Here is an 18,655-nt window from a genome sequence, read left to right as displayed (position 1 = left end):
ACAAAAAGAGGTAAACTTATGAACGACGCTTGAAAAGAGTAAATTATTTCATTGCAACTAATTGTACCGATTGAAATGGAGGTGTTAGGAAAACAAACACTGTACGAACGGAGAGAGTAAGATTTAAATATTAAGATGATCACAATTTGCTAACAAACGTTTCACTAAAACGTAGAATGCGTGCGATTGTGTAGTCGGCTTCCAGTAATACTTTTTTTCACTCGAGGTACGATGCACAACCTGAAGACACGAGTTCAAGTCTCTACCGCTTGGATAAGGATGAAGAGTACAGTACACTGACTACACTGTGGTCCAATGTGGCCAAACTGTTCAAGGGAGATTCTGACAGAGACGCTCAACTGCGACGGCAAATAATTGACTTGGAGCCACCTGTGTTTTCGAGGAAAAGAAAAAACGATACAGAAGGCATGTCGAGCCAAACATCGGAAATCACTGAGTATTTTACCCCACAGTCTTCGTAAGTTCATGATTTGTAGTCGTTGAAATACGCACATACATACATACATACATACATACTCACTCACTCACTCACTCACTCACTCACTCACTCACTCACTCACTCACTCACTCACTCACTCACTCACTCACTCACTCACTCACTCACTCACTCACTCACTCACTCACTCACTCACTCACTCACTCACTCACTCACTCACTCACTCACTCACTCACTTACGTACATACCTACACACTTAATCGGCCACTCCCCACAGGGGCTTCTCAGCACCAATGATAATACAAAAGAAACGTTTTTAAGAATACCAACTGGGTGGAGGCAAACAAGGTGGTTAATATAGCGAGGGACTCGGTGAACGGGTGCGTTGATCACACAGTGCCGATTCAGCCGGGGCGTCTTTTAGATAAGAGGCGTTTGATAGAGAGGGTTTATGCGCTTCCGTTGGCGTTGGTTTATAAGCGCTTGTCGCCAGACCGTGCCTTAACGATCACGCAGTTATCGTCACAAAACCTGCAACTGTCCCGGCTGAGATCCAGGAATGGGTTTGTCAACAAGGTTGATATGGTAAGTTGACCACCGTAGAGAAATTTGAAAGCTGGCGGTTTTAGCGTTAGCCCGTCGTTGAAGCAATTCGGTCTGTGTTTAACTTCCCCATCGACACAGCACCACAATTTGTATAGGTAATCACATGAATTTCGATTGCAATTTGGAATAAATAAACAAGAGTAAATTTTTATTCCAAATTGCACTCGAAATCATGTGATTACTTATTAATAATACACATGAAAAAAGTCGAGATGGTTAAGCAGAAGATGCGCACGCGTATCACGCAATCACGGAAAAGTTGCTCCATAAATTGCGCCATCCAGGGCTAACGTTTGATTTCAAAACAAAAGATTTGATTGGTTCTTACCAAACTCTATTGTTTATTAGCCAATCATAATCCAGAATTTAGATGCGTAATTTGCACTGGTGTTACACTTGAACTGCAGTGCTCTTTGCCAATCAGAATCGAGTAATTTTTAATGTACATTATTACTTTAGAAATTGTCTCCTGAGATACGTTGTAAATTGCACTCTCTGTACCTGACCACTGAAGTTATTTATTGTTGATCTCCAGGTCTCAAAACAGAAGCCAAACAATCCCTGATCCTTGCACAGAAGCCATTCTAAACGAACTGAACTCTGACCAGCGGAAGGCAGTTTCCAAAGCACTGTGTGCGCACCACTATGCCTTGATCCTTGGTATGCCAGGCACTGGTAAAACCACCACCATCTCCTGCCTGGTCCGGGTACTAGCGGCCAGTGGAAAGTCTGTTCTGCTCACTAGTTATACCCACACTGCTGTGGATAACATTCTACTCAAGCTTAAGGAGGTTTGTTTGTTGAGGCAACAAGTATAGTACATCGTATGAAAGCGAGTGCAATTCGGGATTTATGGGCATAAGTGATGTTTGGAAAGTTCTAATTTGCGAACTTTTTAAACATCACGGGTGACCATGAATCGCGAAAGTCACCAGCAAGTTCACACGATTTTTTACTTATATATTAATTACTCCATCGCTGTATTTTCGGTGGTCTTGAAAGCTTTTAGGTCCGTATCATTCGTGGAAAAAAAACCCAACGAGAAGCTAAGTCGCGTCGACCCGCCAGAGGTCGGTTTTCGGAGAGAAATTTAAGCCCGAAGTGTCTGCATACAAATCCAGCGCCACAACCTCTCTTCCTCCCCTCCCCCCCCCCCCCTCCGTTCCTCTTCCCCCTCCCCTTCTCTGTTCTTTTGGTTCATAATTTCAAGTGCCGGTAGGTTCATATTTGTGGCGGTTTGCCTGCAAGAAAGAGTTCTTTACTAGGCGGTGGCCCTCTTAAGTCGCCGCTAGTGGGTGAAATGATTGGTGAAAGCGCAGTGAAAATCTGAACGCAAAGTCGCTTATGTGAACATGCCCAGCTTTAGCTTTTACGTCATTAGCAAAGGAAAAATGCCTGTGCTTGTGATACTCAAATAGGAAACGCTCAAACGTACGGTAGTTGTAATGTTTTATCGTATATCTCGTTCGTAGGCGAATGTTGATTTTCTCCGCCTCGGACAAGTTCATAAAGTGCTTCCTGAATTACAGTCACATACATCTCAGAGGGCGGCTGCTGATATCAAGACTGTGAAAGCACTGAAACAGCTGTACGAGTCTAAGGTAAACGATCATTATGAGAAAATGAACTAAAGTGAGCTACACGTTTGCGCTTTGATAAGTTTAGTGGAACAGGAGATAAACGCACTTAGTAAGAGCCGACATCTGAATTTTGCTGCATGAAAAAAAGCACCCCTTCCCCCTCCCCCAACGTAAGGGTGACGCTCACCTCTTCGCAATTGCACCTAAAGGAAAACGAATAGAAAAATTGGGAAATGAAGAAGGATTGGCTCAAATAAATCTGTAAAACCGTTTAGTTTGAATGTGGGAAATAAATTGTCATGAAAAATCAGACTTTTCAAGTAATATGTGAAACACGAGAGGGAGTGTTTCATTGGATATCCAAACACCGAGGAGCAATTTGAAAAGTAAGGCCGAAGGCCGAGTTTTTTTAACCGATTTGGAGGTGTTTGGATATCCGATGAAACACTCTTTCGAGTGTTTGATATTACTTCTAAAAGGAATCAGTATTTTAAGAGATATTTTGGATCAAAGTTGGCGAAATTTTATGGCAATTAAGACCACATATCCAAAACTTCCTTCACGGTAGTGATATCTTTTGTTTTTGCCTCATGAGTTATTAAAGAGTTTGAGACATTCTGATAAATTGTGTTTTGGTCTGTCGAGAGAATGTGGAAGGAAAACTCATTTACTTTAGTTCGATCAGTAAAGTACATTTTCAAAATTTTGTGAAAACAAATTAGCAATGGTAGTAGTCTCGTGGATACCGGCAGCACAGCAGTGGACAAAGTTACTTTTTTCGAGAAGGCAAAGGATGCTTTCCATTTGACAGAACTGACCGACCCAGACCGGGCATTTGGAAGGACTAACTCCACAACGTCTGACAGGTCTGGCAGGCCAGTTCTGACAAAAGGAAATCGCCCTAAGCTAAGGTTTTTTTTTTTGTTATGGGGCTTACGACGTCACAAAAACGGGCGTTGCGAGGAAAACAATCGTGCCTCACGTGTGGTACTTTTTTTTTTGTCCTCGTCGCACGTGCAGCACGATTTTTTCTTTGAACTCTTTTTATGATGTCAAGAGCCCAGAAAGGAAAAACTGAAAGGAATTGAATTCGTCTACTCCTCGCTGACTGGTGGCCTTGACCATAATGTGAGAACGAGCCAAATTATGAGCCCCTATTTGAAGTGTATTAAGAAATGACCGAAAAGTTCATCGAAAAAGTAGAAGATAGTCTTCAACTTTTACGACAATTAAAGATAGTAAGGCATTCTTTCTGTCTCACGCTTGTCAAGCCTTGTTCAACCGATTCTCCCTTGGAGTTACGGAGGGGAAGATCTTGCCAGAACAGATAGTCGCAAAGTGGCGATGGACGTGAAAAGAACGCCTCGCCAAAGAGAAGGTAGGGGTGGGGGGTTAAAAAATCTGTAAACGGATCCGAACGGTGAAACTTTGAAAAGAAGCGGAAAACACTGAGTAGTTTTCTTAGAAACAGGTAACTTGAAGTTCACAGGGACACCGGGCGCGTGAACCAGCAACAAAAAATTGTGCCAGTGTCATTAAATATACCGTGAAAATTTTGCGAACCTTGGTAACGGGGCTTGACCATTTTCTTCTCTCTCGTATCTTTCGTTCCACAGTCTGTTGTGGCGACCACTTGTTTGGGAGTGAACCACGCCCTTTTTTCGCAACGCATGTTTGATTACTGCATTGTGGACGAGGCGTCTCAGATAACACAGCCCGTGTGCATTGGACCTCTGAGAAGAGCTCGAGTGTTTATTTTGGTGGGAGACCATTATCAGTTACCTCCCCTTGTTCAGAGTGTTGAGGCCAGGTATGGTTTGATCGCAATCCTGTTATATTTTTAGCCGCGCGGACGTTCTGTTAGCCGTCGTTAAAGTTTTTGCTCCCTGATATATTTTGAAATCATGGGAAGTTCCTAGCCACGACTGGACTGGATGCTAAAACAATTTCGTGAATTTCCTTTTCAAGATACAAAGGGATTTTTGACACCCGAGATAAGCACGAAACTTCTCGGGGCTTCCGAGAAATGTACGCTGGAGGTCCGTAGAGTTCAAAGCAGGGTTAACGCTCACCCGAGTTAGGTTCGATGTAAACCATGTAACGGTATCTGTCAGTTGGTATTTATCCTGACGTAGCAATAGCGCCCCTCTGTGGTGTGTTGTGAACAACTCCGAGGACCTTCAACAACCAGGGACCCCATGCAAGGGTAATACCCTAAACGGCCATTTCCAGTAACAAACACCGTTTTTGCTTCCGTGAGTGCACGCTTGCGGGCCCTTCGATTGCATGGACGGTATTTTCGTTCACTGAAACCCAACAATGCTGATGAGTTTGCCCTGTCAACAGGGAGGGCGGGATGGACGTAAGTTTATTCAAGCGTCTCTCTGAGCAGCATCCTCATGCCGTTGTCAGTCTTGAACATCAGTATCGAATGAACCAGGACATTATGGAGCTCTCCAACACGCTGATATACGAGAACAGGCTTAAATGCGGGACCCAGGACGTTGCACGTGCTCTCCTTCAACTACCTAACTGGGACGAACTGGTCAGTTTCGTCAAAGAAAACACCAAAAATCCTACAGGTGGGAGTGTTTTTTTCTCTGCTCGATCTTTTGGCGTCTTTTTATGCTTAATATTAGGGCTGACAACTACATGCCTCCGATGATGGTAAGATTAGAATTGCACAGTTGAATTGCTTGAGCGGAATTCTCAAAGCCGAGGTCTGAGAAATTCCCCTCCAAACAAGAAATTGTATATGGTGTGCTGAATGATTGGTCATCCTCTTCAATCCTCAACCACTTAATCCTTATCGGGAAGTACTTTCTGTATAGTAATGCGTTTGAGGAACATATAAAATTACAATTTGCAGACTTTATCAATTCTGTTTATAAAAAATTAAAAGTGGAAAAATACGTTTCTGTCATAACAAATATCCACACTGCTTTTTTGTAAAAAAAAATGGCATAGGTTTCTCTAGTGAGATATTTTGGTGATGTTAATCAAGTCAAGTGTTTTGATCTGTAAATCTTTAACGTGTATTTTGGTGATTGTAAAGAAAATAAATAAATAAAAATTCCCCTCCGAGTTTTTTAGACAAGACACAGGGAGCAAGAGGGAATTTATTTTTTACCACAATTGTTTGTAATCTCGCAATCTGATTGGCTAATCTGCCGTTGTCTGGACAATGCTGCTCGCGTTATGCTCACGTCAACTTGTCACGCAATTGTAATAGCCAATCAGGAACGCTCATTTTGGGAAATGAACCAATCGGATTGCGAAAAAGTTATAGTCAAGTTAACGTTTGCTTTTCTTTGTGTCATGATCTTGGTTTCTTTGACGTTGAATATTGTGGTAAAAAACAAATCGAACCTGGATCAGCGTTATCTGTCCTCTTATCGACACCAATATTCGTCATCACAGTAGTCAAAGTTTGTTGTGGACTCATTCGACTGCACTTCGTGAGTCCACAACATTGTGACCACTGTGATGACGAACATCATTGTCGATGAGAGGACAGACAACGCTGAACCACGTTCGATTTGTTAAAGATATCATTTTCGTCTCACGAATCTAATGATCATTGTCTGATATCACACTCCATGTTAGGTGGAAATGTGGGTTGTTAACAAGTTTTAGGCCTTATTTCGAGCTTTTTTATAAGTGCCTTGAAATCGTCTGTTTTTTCTTTCAGACACCTGGCTTTTGGACGCAGTCGTTCCTAGTCGCCCGGTAGTGTTTTTAGAAACGGACGAAATTCCTGCACCGGAGACTCGGTCCGAACACTTGGTATCCAATGAAGTTGAGGCTTCGTTAGTTTATCAGTTGGCCTGTGGTCTCTTGAGAGGTGGACTAGATCCCTCTTCATTGGGAATTATCTCTCCTTATAGGCACCAGCTGAAGCTTATATCACAAGTCTTCAATAGGGATGCCAACATCGAACACCGTGAAATTGAGATAAACACAGTGGATAAATATCAAGGGCGCGACAAGTCTTGTATTATTGTGTCGTTAGTTCGCAGTAACGAGCATTGCAATGTGGGAGATCTGCTGAGGGACTGGCGTCGTGTCAATGTGGCAGTGACACGTGCCAAGCGGAAATTGATCATGATTGGTTCATTGAGCACGCTTAAAGGAAGCTTGCTGCTTCAGGAGCTTTCTGACCTGCTGGAGCAAAAGGACTGGATTCAAGTTCTACCTCGTGATGCTCACAAACTGTACGACTTTGTTGGAAAGTCGTCCCAGGTTACTCCAGTTAAAATCGTGGAGACTGGAAGATATCGAGTTTAAATTAGTCTTAACGCTGTGCGTGAAGTTATTTAATCTTTTTGGCCTTTCGAATCTACTTTTTCTCTGGTCGTGATAACATTGTCTGTGATGTAATTACATATGAGGATGGATGCTTTGATGCGATTTCTCAATCTCATTGTCATGTTCGATGTGAATACATGTCGTCATCATTCCTCTCCGATCTTAGTTAACGTTATGGTCGTGATGTGCCAACAGGACCTCCTCCTCTCCTAAATTATCGATTATCAAAAATCATTAAGTTTCTGTGAATATCTATTATTTACTAATTTAGACTATAGTGTCCCAGGACGTGTGATAGCTGAGCAAACAAGGAAAAAAAGATATATCCTTGGACTGGACTTGAACCCAGAGCTTCTGCTTTATAGGAATGGCTTCTTTACGCTTCAGCTCTGAAGAGCTACAGTAGGCACCGATATATATATATATATAATATTTGTTGTAAAAATGCGTCTCGTATGGCATATCACTGCTGGATGGTGGTTAGGTCCAACCTTAAATTTAAAATGTATACCTTTGTTGCTACGTTTGGTAAGCGATCTTTTGTACTCTTCAACATTGTTTCCTAGCTAGGGATTCTAAACGTTTACATCAGAGTTTAGCATAATTACATAATTGTGGTGTGGTGACCAAGTGGTTACGTGAAGGACATTCTCAGGGTCGAGTCCTGTGTCCAGACATTTGAGCTGTCTTTAAAAAGACAGTGCTCTGAATTGACGATGGTAGATAATTCAGAGCAAATGAGTAATTTGCGGTAATAGAGAATAGGTTGGATTAGACGTGTTCGTGTGATATCTGAGACGTCCAGGAAATACACCTGAGGTGCGCTCCTCCCCGAGGAAGAAAGCGCACCCTCTTCCCTTCCCCGGGGAAGGGGCGCACACACCCCCACCGCCGGAGGAATCCCATATAAAAATGACGGGGCTGGTACCAAAGGTGGTACCAAGACCGCTTTTTTAACCCCTAAAAGGTACGAGAGCACCTCTGTCCTTTTTATATCGGATATCCCCCCCCCCCCCCTACCCCACGAGGTGGGTGCGCCATAACAGTGCAAGGAGACAATCGACTGAAGATTTGCAAAAATAGACCTTTTTGCGGATACGGCGACCATTTTGAATTTCATTGTTTCAAATGGCTATTATGGGATTCTCAGGGGGCAAATGCATACTAATTTGCCCCCTGAGAGAATCCCACAATAGCTATTTGACACAATAGGATTCAAGGTGCCGTCGTATCCGTAAAAAGGTCTATTACTTGTCGTGAAATTTACGTGCTTCTCGGTGGAACTCCTTAGTCGTCTTTTAGAGTAAATAATGCATTTGGAAAGGATCTCATCGTCAATTCCATTGTACTAAAGCCTCAGCATTCTTCTGAAATGATAAAGGTTGATTTCACGTCATCACATAATTTCAGATTGAAAGAAACGTCAAGTAAAGCTATCATCACAGTTATGAACGCAATTTCAGCAATTGCACAGAGAAGCCTGAAAAATTCAAAACTTCAACGGGGTTTAAACCCGTGACCTCGCGATGCTGGTGCCCCGCTCTAACCAACTGAGCTATGAAGCCACTGATGTTTGGAGCTTGTCATTTTCATAACTGCGAGGATCATAGACCTTATTCCAAAAGGGCCGTCATTTAAATATTCTTTTGTTTTTATTCAAATTAGCCCTTGGTGCCTCGTTCTTGAGCTGAAAATTCAAAAGAATATTTTGCCTTGAACGAGGCATCAAGGTCTAATTTCAATAGAAACAAAAGAATACCTAAATGGCGGCCATTTTGGAATAAGGTGTATAGCTTCACTTGATGTTATATCCGCAGCTCAATGTATGATTCATTTCATATAGAGCGGTTTTCAAATGAGTGTCGTAAAGCCAAAACCAAAGTAATTACTTTGGCCAATCAAAAAGGTCGGAGACAATCCCGTAAACCAATCAAAACTCGAAGTAATTACACGTAACCGACACAAAGCGCGGGAAAATGTGCACGCGCAAGCCACGATTGCTTTTGGTTTCACTTCTGATTGGTTGAAAAAATAGCGCGAAAACTTTGAACCAATCACTGAGTGAAGTAATCATAAACCAAAGTAATTCACTAATTGCTTTCGACAGTCAATTGAAAACCGCTCTATTTGAATTGCGACTTATAGCCGAACGGGAGAGGTCATCCTCACACTTATCTGGACAATTTAAGCAATTGCCCCTAATAGACACTTGAAAAATTCAGGTGGCTTCAAAGGAGTCGAACCCACGACCTCTGCGATGCCTGTGCAATGCTCTTCCAACTTAGCTATGAAGCCATCAGTTCGGTTGGGAGCAGGTCATTTTGCCGGGTTGGGCTTATGTGTTTCCTCTGAAACTCCAGATTCCCTGCTGTTGGATGAGGGTTATCTAATCTGCGGTTTTTTTTTTACAACACTCAGCCACAGTTTGTATTTTACAAGTCCAGTTAATAAGACATTTATTTTGCGATTTCATTTGATCTTAAGAGCTCAAAGAAACTAGCTTGTTCTAAAAACAGACTTCCTTTTGCTAGTGATGTACTGTAGGCTCAAAGAACAAGAGTAATAGTCACTCTTCCGTGGCCTTCATTCGCTCCGGCCTCTTTGACTTGGTTAGCTCCTCGGTTCAACGAACCTCCCCCTCCAGCGATGGTTTTGTGTATGTTCATAAAAACGCTCCCTCCAGGATACTTCATTCCTGCACCACCTCCTCCGAATCCACCATTGCTTCCAGATGGAGATTCACCACCTTCTCCTCCGTTTCGAAAACTCTTTCCTCCTTCTGCTTTTCCACCTGATTTTCCGTCTCCGAATAAACCTCCTCCGGCTCCACCTTCAAATGAAGGGGATGGGTTACCTTCCTCCATAATCTTTCCCCCGGTTCCATTTTGACCGCCGTGTTGCGATCCATCCTCCGTTTTTTGGCCTGGGTCCCCTTCCTCTGCCACACCACCCCCTCCCCCTCCCCCTCCCCCTCCCCCAGCAATAATCAACGCAATGCCATTCGAATCGACAACAAATGTACCCCCTCCACCTCCTCCAACTAAGTTGATGCCTGTAGTCCCCTTCTTCCCTGTTTGGCCAACCAGTATCTGTAGTAATATCCCGCGTGTAAGATTGAAAGTTCCCTTTACGTAAGCTCCCATCCCTCCCACGTTTTTATCGCTGTCTGCTCCCGATGCTCCCCAGGCCTCTATGACGTATGTTCCGTTTCGAGGCACTTGCCACATCTGGATACCTCTTTCCAGTTTGACCTTGTCCTGTAATGTGGTCCCTTGGTACCCTGTTGCGCTTGTAGGTCCCCCTCGGCCCTTGGCACCAAGAGTTGTGAAAGTGAAGTTAAAATCTAGCGGAGACAAGGAGTATGCAATCACCAATTACCAGAAAGAGAATGGTCGTATGTCGGGAAAATCCCACATGATTGCGGATTTCACGACCGTCCCCGATTTTGCAGAGTTATGAAAAATGTTAACAGTGAACGGTCGTCTGGATTGGTCGCCGACATCTTAAGCTACGATAATACGAGCAACAAAAACTTCCAACTTGTCTCGCAACATTGCTGCAAAACTACTCGAAAAGCAATATTGCGCGTTTTACATCCCGCGAACAACCTGTCTTGCAACAAAAGAATGTATTGCAAGTTGCTGCAGCGTGTTACAGCAAGTAGAACGGACCTCTACTTTCTGCAACACGCCACAGCAACTTGCAACACATTTTTGTTTTTGCGAGACAGGTTGTGCGTTGGATGTAAAACGCGCAACATCGCTTTCCGACTAGTTTCGCAGGTATATTGCGAGACAAGTTGGACGTTTTTGTTGCTCGTGTTACCTTAACTTTAGGAAAATTGGAAATGTCTCTTTCATTTTCCCTGCGACGCATCCCAGGCCTCTCTCTGCCTCTGTTGGCGATCAATACCGAATTACGAAAACCTAGAGTTTTCGGGTGTTACAGACGTCGGCGACAGTTTCAGGCTGTTGCTAATCCTCTAAAATGCTTTTTTTTTTTTACATTGCGCTGCATTGTCTGGCATACAATTAACGTGCAAGCACCTGCACGTCATTAAATGAACGTGTTCAAAAATCATGGGACCGCTAGGCATGCGCAGTAAAGAGCTAAATTAAAGATGAGAGATTCCCCGGGTTTGCCCAATCTCGACCCCAGACTGCTCTTCTTTTGACTAAGGGAGAGAAGAGCTCTGGGGAACCCTGAAACAAAGTGTCTTCTCATTGGTTTTCGTGAAGAACAATCAAAAGCGTCTTTAATTGGTCCATTCATGTTAGCACGAGGAGTGAGCAGGCGCCGTAAGGTTCAAATAGCCAATTTTTGGCTATAAGAGTTTCCCAGAGCCTTGGATCGACCCAAGGCTCTGACGAGAATGGGGTTTGCCATGGTTAACACTAATGGCCATCCGTCAAACTGACATTGGACATTCCCTTACAATTACACGACGCAATATCCCATCTCAGTATGAGAAGCTTATCGCTGTAAAAAGAATGAAAACAGGTAGAATTAGAGCTTTAGTTCAACAAGAAATAGCGTTTCTAAGCAAAGCCGCGCTGATCTACAGTATTTAGGTCTAAGAACCACGTTGAAGACGGTTAGCTTTTACTTGTTTTGCTGGGTACTACTATGTCAATACTCTAAAAGATTTCATTTTCCAGGAGCTTGTCTCGTTAGTCTAGTAGTTATTGGAATATGTATAGAGAACCCATCGATCCGGGTTCAACTCTTTGGCTCGCCTAATCTCAATGTTCTCTGCACATTGAAATGTTTGTTTCTTTGAAGTAGATTTGAAGTCTGAAGTAGACGGGGGCACCCAATGTCAATTTTCGGAAAATATCTGTTCGGAAGACGATTTGAGATCTAGAATTTTCGGAACATTTGTTGTAAAATTTCTTGCTTGCCTGCCTGTCCTAGGATTTTCGAACATCTACAAAAAGGTAAAGGTCACCTAGAATTTTCGGGAGCCTTTTTTCTGGCTGAAACTTTCGAAAAGGTAATTTTTGATCGCTAGAATTTTCGGATCACTAGACTTTCAGCTAGGAAATCCGAACAGATGAAAACTTTTTAGGGGATAAAAATATGCCTATATCTACCATTAAAACACCAAAATAAGTTTGACAGTGCTATGTTTAAGTGGCTTTGAACTATATTCTCGTTGGGGGCCCCTGAAGTAGATTGTACGTCGTGTAAGTTGAATAAAAAGGGAAATGTTAGTTTGAGGGATGCCAATGAGTGTTGACCGTTTGCCATCGATAACTTGCTTTACTGCACATGACATTGGTGTGCCAGCTGATCACACAGCAGACGTTGGCGTTTCTGACAAAATCACCTCTTTCTCGACAGTCACCAATGCGTCATGCTCCTCTCCAATTTTAACGATGGTGAAGAAAAGAAGAAAAAACAAGGATGCATATGTAACGCTTTTGATACGATGAATATCTTACCTTCACAAGTGCCTTTTAATTTGTCCAAATCGTAGTTTTCAGTCAGAGAGCACCACGACTGTCCATCAAAAACGCAGGATTCTCGCGGGCTTCCTTGATAAATGAAGGGAAAAACACAGCACCCGCCATCTTGCGTTCGCCAAGTTTTACATTGAGCTGGAGCTAGTGATTATAATAATACGAAAAGTCATTTTAAATTAGCTTGGTGAGAGATACAATTAGTTTAGCGTTGCATTTATTAATTTTTGATTGAGATCAAGATGCTGTCATGCCAATGGTTTCACTTTTTGTAAACTTGCAGTCTTGGGAAATTAGAGTTGTATGTTGGCCGTAAAATCCGTTTTCAGGTTGAATTCGTAATTATCTAGGATACAAAAATTTGGTTTTATCAACGGAGTTGATAATGTAAATTGGCCACCGTACAGAGATTCTAAAAGCTGACGTTTCGAGCGTTAGCCCTTCGTCAGAGCGAATCGAGGAATTGTGGGTTATGTGCAGTTTTTATAGTAGAAGAGTAGGAGCTACGCTATTGGTGGTAACATGGCAACGTGAAAAAATAACAATACATTAGTCAAATGAAAAGCGTTCGTTAATACCGTAAGGATTAAGGGTGCCGATTTGGAAGATGAATTTTTGTTCTAGATTCTTGCGGCTTTCCGTCGTACCTTGATGTAGGGAAAGGTCGAAGATAGTCATGTGTTTTTTGGAGTGGTTAGGGAGATTAAAATGACGAGCGACTGGCTTAGATGCATCCTTGTCATTCTTCTCAACATCGCGAAGGTGTTCGCAGAATCGGTCGCCTAGTCGTCTACCTGTCTCGCCAATGTATAATTTATTGCATAACCTACAGGTTATGCAATAAATGTCATTTGCGGGGGTACATGTGAAACGATCAGTGATCTTAACAGATTGCTTAGATCCCAATATCTTGCTAGTGTTAAGAATGAAAGGACAAGTTTTGCATCGTGAGCGCGCAGATTTGAAAGTGCTGGGTTGCTCGTTAGTTTTGAGTGCGCTTCTAACTAAAAAGTTGCCTACGTTTTTGTTGCGTTTGAATGAAATAAGTGGAGGTTTACCTAGGTTAAATTGGTGTTCCTCATTTTACCTAGGTCGAATACGCACTGACATAAATTGAAGAAACATTTTTGGAGCCTATATATTAAGCCTAGAGAAAAATTTGGGTCAGGTTAGGATCAGTTTTGGTTATTATATATACATGGATATCAGTTTACTTATTATACAAAAGTAAATAATGAAAAGAGCTGTGTTGCATTGAGCATGTTCGTCGTCGTAGTGTAATGGTGAAGACACGGGACTATAGATCTGGGCCCAGTTGTTGGTAGGTAAAGGTTATTTTCAGCTGTGTGTCTTGAGAGAAATTATTAAAGAAATGTTTATTATTATTTGTTTATTTCAGTTTATCCTTTAGCCTTAACAGGAATGCGTTAATACTAAGGGATCATCGAGGTACCTTGATAATCTATCGGTTAAACCTGAAACTCAAATTCATACCGTCGTCTTCTGTTCATAGAATAGAGCAAAGCATTCCTTTTGGGGTTTTCAGTGGTTTGGAGTAATTTCTTTGTTCCTTGCTTTAACAAAATTGTGATTATTAAGGCTTAGTGACATGATTGACTTGAAAGTCTCACACCACTTTCTCAACCAATGGAAAGCCTAAAAAAAAACCCTTGAAACTCGCTGTTTTAACAGCGAGTTAAAAATGAAGGGATATAATTAAAAATAATTTGAAAAAATAATTAAAATTCTTTTTTTCCACACTTAACTTTGATGCGACGTCATTTTGCATTGAGACACGAATTTCAAAAGAAACATGCCAATCGTACAACGCGATTGTTTTTCGTCACTAAGCCATTTTTTTTCTTGTTTGGATGTCATAACCAAAATGAGACTGTTGGTGTTCCAAAAATAATTTTCTTTCTTTTATTCCTTCTTTAATCCTCTTAAAATTCCATTCAAATTCACGTTAACCCTTTGATTCCAAGGAATGATCAGTATGTAAATTCTCTTCACAATTTCAATGAAATGTTAGCCAGGCAGGTATTGAGAATGAAGACAATTATTATTCACGTTAACCCTTTGATTCCAAGGAGTGATCAGTATGTAAATTCTCTTCACAATTTCAATGAAATGTCAGCCAGGCAGGTACTGAGAATGAAGACAATTATAATTCACGTTAACCCTTTGATTCCAAGGAGTGATCAGTATGTAAATTCTCTTTACAATTTCAATGAAATGTCAGCCAGGCAGATATTGAGAATGAAGAAAATTATCAGCTTAAGAGATGTGATCTTGATATCGCACCGAATTCTCATGACTACCCAACAAATAAATCTATGGCACTACTTAGGAGAATGAACGCCTCGATCTTAGGAATGAAGAGGCTAAAAAGAATAGTTGCCCCAAACCCAACAGTACACCAGGTTGGTAGGGGACTTTTTGGGTGTCTATATATCAAATTTTAACTTCAAATTCTAATTTTTAAACTACATCAAATCTTAACTATTTCTTATTTCTTCAAATTTTACTACCCTCTTGAGAGAAAGTATCTCCTCCAAAATATATCTGAAAATCACCAAAGAATTTACTAAACACCCCAAAACATTGATTCGTGTTTTGAGCGTAGGGTTTTTGTATTGCTTGAAACGCGAAAGAGATATTTCCATTAAACCGATTTTAAGCGGCGTGAAAACGGCTTTCAGGTGTTGCACCCCCGCCTTAATAATCATCATTTTTATTTTATCCCCAATACTAGTCTAGAAGCCCATAACCACTGCTGGTTACACCTTCGTCTTACCGTCCTTATCCGTGTTTTGAACAAAAGGAACAATTTGCCCATGCATCCATCCAACTCTATTTACGAGCTGACTAACGTCAAAATGCCCCGCGGTGTCACTCAGCAGTTCGCAGAGTCCTTTTGTCTTGGACGATAGTTTGTAGTTAAAGGACAAGCATCCCTCTTTCCGTAAACAAAAGTGTGCGCAGTCCAACTGGCTGGAAGTCTGCTTACTTTGTAAAACGGTTCCCTTTGCACGAAACCCTTCTTTGACTGTCACAAGGGACTCCACTTGCAAACAAGAGCCAGTGCTTACCAGGAAGCTTACAGTAACAAAATACCTCAGATAGATGGATAACAAAATCATGTCCTTCTCTTTGCTGAAAAATGAAGGAAATAGCAGTGTGAAAGGGTCTTCTGACTCAACCCTGGCAAAGCATTCCCACTATGTTGGCCAGCATTGGCTGACATTGTTGAAACCTTTAGTGGCTTATAGATAGATTTAGCATTGCGTTCACGTAAAACAACTGCTGTTCTTAAAATTGTGATTATTACCTTGTTGCAGCATATCTCTCTTTTTAAAGAAGCTGCAAAAAATCTGTAAATAACAGCCACAAAATACGTTAAAATCAAGCAAGCTGTATCTTTGATTTTTGGAGACACGCAAATCTCAGTCTGACTTTTTGCAGACTTTTTGTCGTAAACTCTCTTATTTTGAAGATTTTGGCCCAACATTGGGCAAATGAAGGTTGGCCGCGGCCGCGCGTCCCACGATAGCCACTGTTGGCCAATACTGTTGCAAGTTTGACTAAGTGACTTACTTTCCGTGCTTGTGGCAAAATTTCTTTACGGATATAAAAATTCGCTCGCCTTTTTTACGTCTACTTTTTTACTAGATGGTGCATGCGGAAATCAATTAGTCGCATCACCCTCGATCCGTTTTACGAAGCCAAAAGAAAGTTGGATATTAAATTTTGTTACGATAGGCTCGGTAAAATACTACTCACCACACACGAGTGGTCTCTGGCCAGCTGAAACCGCACACACCGCGTTATCGGGGAACTCTCAAGGAAATATGTTCACGTTAATCCGCACACTTTGACTGACAAACTGAACCAAACCCTCAAACGTATGACCTCCTAAACATGGTATAATGTGGGTGAAAAATTTTTTTTTCAAATAAAAATTTGAAACTTTGCTGGCGGTGTTAGTTTAGTGGAACAAATTGCATCTTTTTTACAAGTCGCTTTTCTTTAACTGGCATCCTTTTTAGCTTTTTCCATTATTAAATTCGTCAGATAATGTCAACTGAGCATACCTCCACACTCCCTTAAAATAAATAGACTTGGCTCAAATGCATGACAGTTTTATGAAAATTGTTAAATGAGTTATCATGACAGTCATTTTTTTAATTTAATACAGCAAACTAAAACAAGAGACGGACAGGTGTTGTGTCGTTAATTATATTGGAAAACTGAGGGTAGGAAACTGTCTTGTCAAAATGAGAACATGAGCTTGATTTCAGCCACTTTAGAAGTAAGTTTAACTCCAGGGTCAGTGGAGTGTAATTTAGACTTTGAAGAGAAAATCAAACGAAATTAACGCTTGACATTTATGGAGAATTTATTGTGCTTAGAAAACTAAGAAAATCGACGAGTTGACAAGGAAAGACCGCAAAAGCCCGTTTCTCGAACTTCCCGAAAAGCCTAACCGTCATTAGGTTTGTTTGAAAAGCTGTTCTTTTGACATGTTTTCTAAGTCACAAAAAAACAAGGTGATCGTGATGTCTGATGGCTTAAAATCATACCATTCATAAGATACAGAGGGGAACTGTGACACCCGAAAAGGGCCAGAAAAGATTCGGGATTTTCGAGAAACGAGCCCCTGACCCCTCCCCAGATAAGATCGCCGTTGCAAGAATGGGTGCGTCTTTAATTATAAAGCAGGGCATAAGCCAACCTCGTTCCCAGGGTCTCTCTTCTCTGCTTCTCTGCCTCCATTGTCGTTGAGAAAAGACCCTGTTTGACTCTGGTCACGTGTCTCCCAGAATCTGGGAGGTTCACCAAATGTGTGTTAGGGGAGGGGTGGCAATGTAGGCCTTGTCGACATTGCGAAGAAGGGAATCAGCACGCAATTGATTTTGTGGCCAGATGACCATCGACAAAATGTTTGACGGCAGTATTTTATGAACTACACACATGGAATTCGACCTGAAAGGCAAAAAGTTGTGATCAAACCGATCGGACGCCACAGAAAATAACCTCGCGTTATTCACGTTTTCACCCGTGTTAAGCACCGGATCAGCGAAGAATGCTAATAGTTTGCGATAATTTTATAGGAAAGAAGATTTTGTCGTGCAAGAAAACAAGCGAAACGTTTATCCATGTGAAACAAACATGTTCAGCGATCAACCGGTGTGTTGTTATTTAAGTTCCCATGTCACGTATCGACCTCAAATCATCAAATCAAACTGTATTGACATGTGCAGGTATTTTATTTTGTTCTTTGATTTTCGTTTCTCTTTCGAATGTTAAACAACGTGATTCCTAAAGTCGAATTTCTTTACGGATATAAAAATTCGCTCGCCTTTTTTACGTCTACTTTTTTACTAGATGGTGCATGCGGAAATCAATTAGTCGCATCACCCTCGATCCGTTTTACGAAGCCAAAAGAAAGTTGGATATTAAATTTTGTTACGATAGGCTCGGTAAAATACTACTCACCACACACGAGTGGTCTCTGGCCAGCTGAAACCGCACACACCGCGTTATCGGGGAACTCTCAAGGAAAAAATGTTTTCGTTAATCCGAGCACTTTGACTGACAAACTGAACCAAACTCTTAAATGTAGGACCTCCTAAACTTGGTATGAAAATTTTTCTTCAAATAAAAATTTGAAACTTTGCTGGCGATGTAGTTTTGGATCAAATTGCGTCTTTTTTACAACTCGGTTTTCTTTAAATGGGATCCCTTTTAGCTCTTTTCATTATTAAATTGATCAGATAATGTCCACTGAGCATACCTCAACACCCCCTTAAAACAAATAGACTTGGCTCAAATGCTTGACAGTTTGATGAAAATTGTTCAATGATTGACAATGACAGTCATTTTTTAAATTTAATACAGCAAACTGAACCATGAGACAGACAGTTGTTATATTGAAAACCTGAATTGTTTGAAACTGTCCTGTAAAATGAGAACACGAGCTTAACTTCAGCCACTTTAGAAGTAAATTTAACTCCAGGGACAGTGGAGTGTAATTTCGACTTTGAAGAACCTCTTCAAAGTCGAAATTACACTCTAAATCAAACGAAATTAACATTTAACATTTATGGGGAATTTATTGTGCTTAGAAAACTAAGAAAATTGACGAGTTGACAAGTAAAGACCGGGGACCCGTTTCTTGAACTTCCCGAAAACTTTTCGGGCCCGAGAAGTCAAATACGAAACCGTTCAGGTTGTTTTGA

General features: G+C 41.4%; 2 protein-coding genes across 3 annotated transcripts in view; one reads left to right on the top strand and one right to left on the bottom strand.

Annotated features, from left to right (window-relative positions):
- LOC137975514 (DNA replication ATP-dependent helicase/nuclease DNA2-like) overlaps positions 1-7,576 on the top strand; it is a 26,845-nt gene extending 19,269 nt beyond the window's left edge. The window contains exons 14-19 of the mRNA XM_068822624.1: positions 227-478; positions 1,599-1,854; positions 2,536-2,664; positions 4,260-4,453; positions 4,990-5,225; positions 6,335-7,576. Of these exons, the coding sequence (XP_068678725.1) occupies positions 227-478; positions 1,599-1,854; positions 2,536-2,664; positions 4,260-4,453; positions 4,990-5,225; positions 6,335-6,930 (1,663 nt within the window). The 3' untranslated portion in view covers positions 6,931-7,576. The remainder of the gene's footprint in view (positions 1-226; positions 479-1,598; positions 1,855-2,535; positions 2,665-4,259; positions 4,454-4,989; positions 5,226-6,334) is intronic.
- Positions 7,577-9,414: 1,838 nt separating this feature from the next.
- On the bottom strand, positions 9,415-18,123 carry LOC137975730 (tyrosine-protein kinase receptor-like). 2 transcript variants are annotated; one of them, XM_068822902.1, is made up of 5 exons: positions 17,913-18,123; positions 16,197-16,328; positions 15,211-15,569; positions 12,396-12,557; positions 9,415-10,294 (listed from the first exon to the last, which is right to left on the bottom strand). In XM_068822902.1, exons 3-5 carry the CDS (start codon positions 15,554-15,556, stop codon positions 9,498-9,500), a joined length of 1,305 nt encoding a protein of 434 aa, XP_068679003.1. In that variant the 5' UTR covers positions 15,557-15,569; positions 16,197-16,328; positions 17,913-18,123; the 3' UTR covers positions 9,415-9,497. The 2 variants fall into 2 exon arrangements, with proteins under 2 accessions (XP_068679003.1, XP_068679002.1); XM_068822901.1 differs by lacking the exon at positions 17,913-18,123 and having other exon boundaries at positions 16,197-16,454.
- Between the last annotated feature and the right edge of the window lie 532 nt (positions 18,124-18,655).

Source organism: Montipora foliosa, chromosome 11, assembly GCF_036669935.1.
Source record: "Montipora foliosa isolate CH-2021 chromosome 11, ASM3666993v2, whole genome shotgun sequence".
NCBI classification, from domain to species: Eukaryota; Metazoa; Cnidaria; class Anthozoa; order Scleractinia; family Acroporidae; genus Montipora; species Montipora foliosa.
Note: the sequence above shows the minus strand (reverse complement) of the source record. Positions and strands in the feature narration are given on the sequence as shown.

Excerpts from the sequence above, each read along its gene's own strand:
- LOC137975730 (XM_068822902.1), bottom strand. The coding sequence starts at position 15,556 with ATGATTTTGTTATCCATCTATCTGAGGTATTTTGTTACTGTAAGCTTC. Across the intron at positions 12,558-15,210 it reads TCAAAACACGGATAAGGACG|CTCCAGCTCAATGTAAAACT; the intron begins GTAAGACGAAGG and ends TATAATCACTAG. Across the intron at positions 10,295-12,395 it reads ATTAAAAGGCACTTGTGAAG|ATTTTAACTTCACTTTCACA; the intron begins GTAAGATATTCA and ends TGTCTCCGCTAG.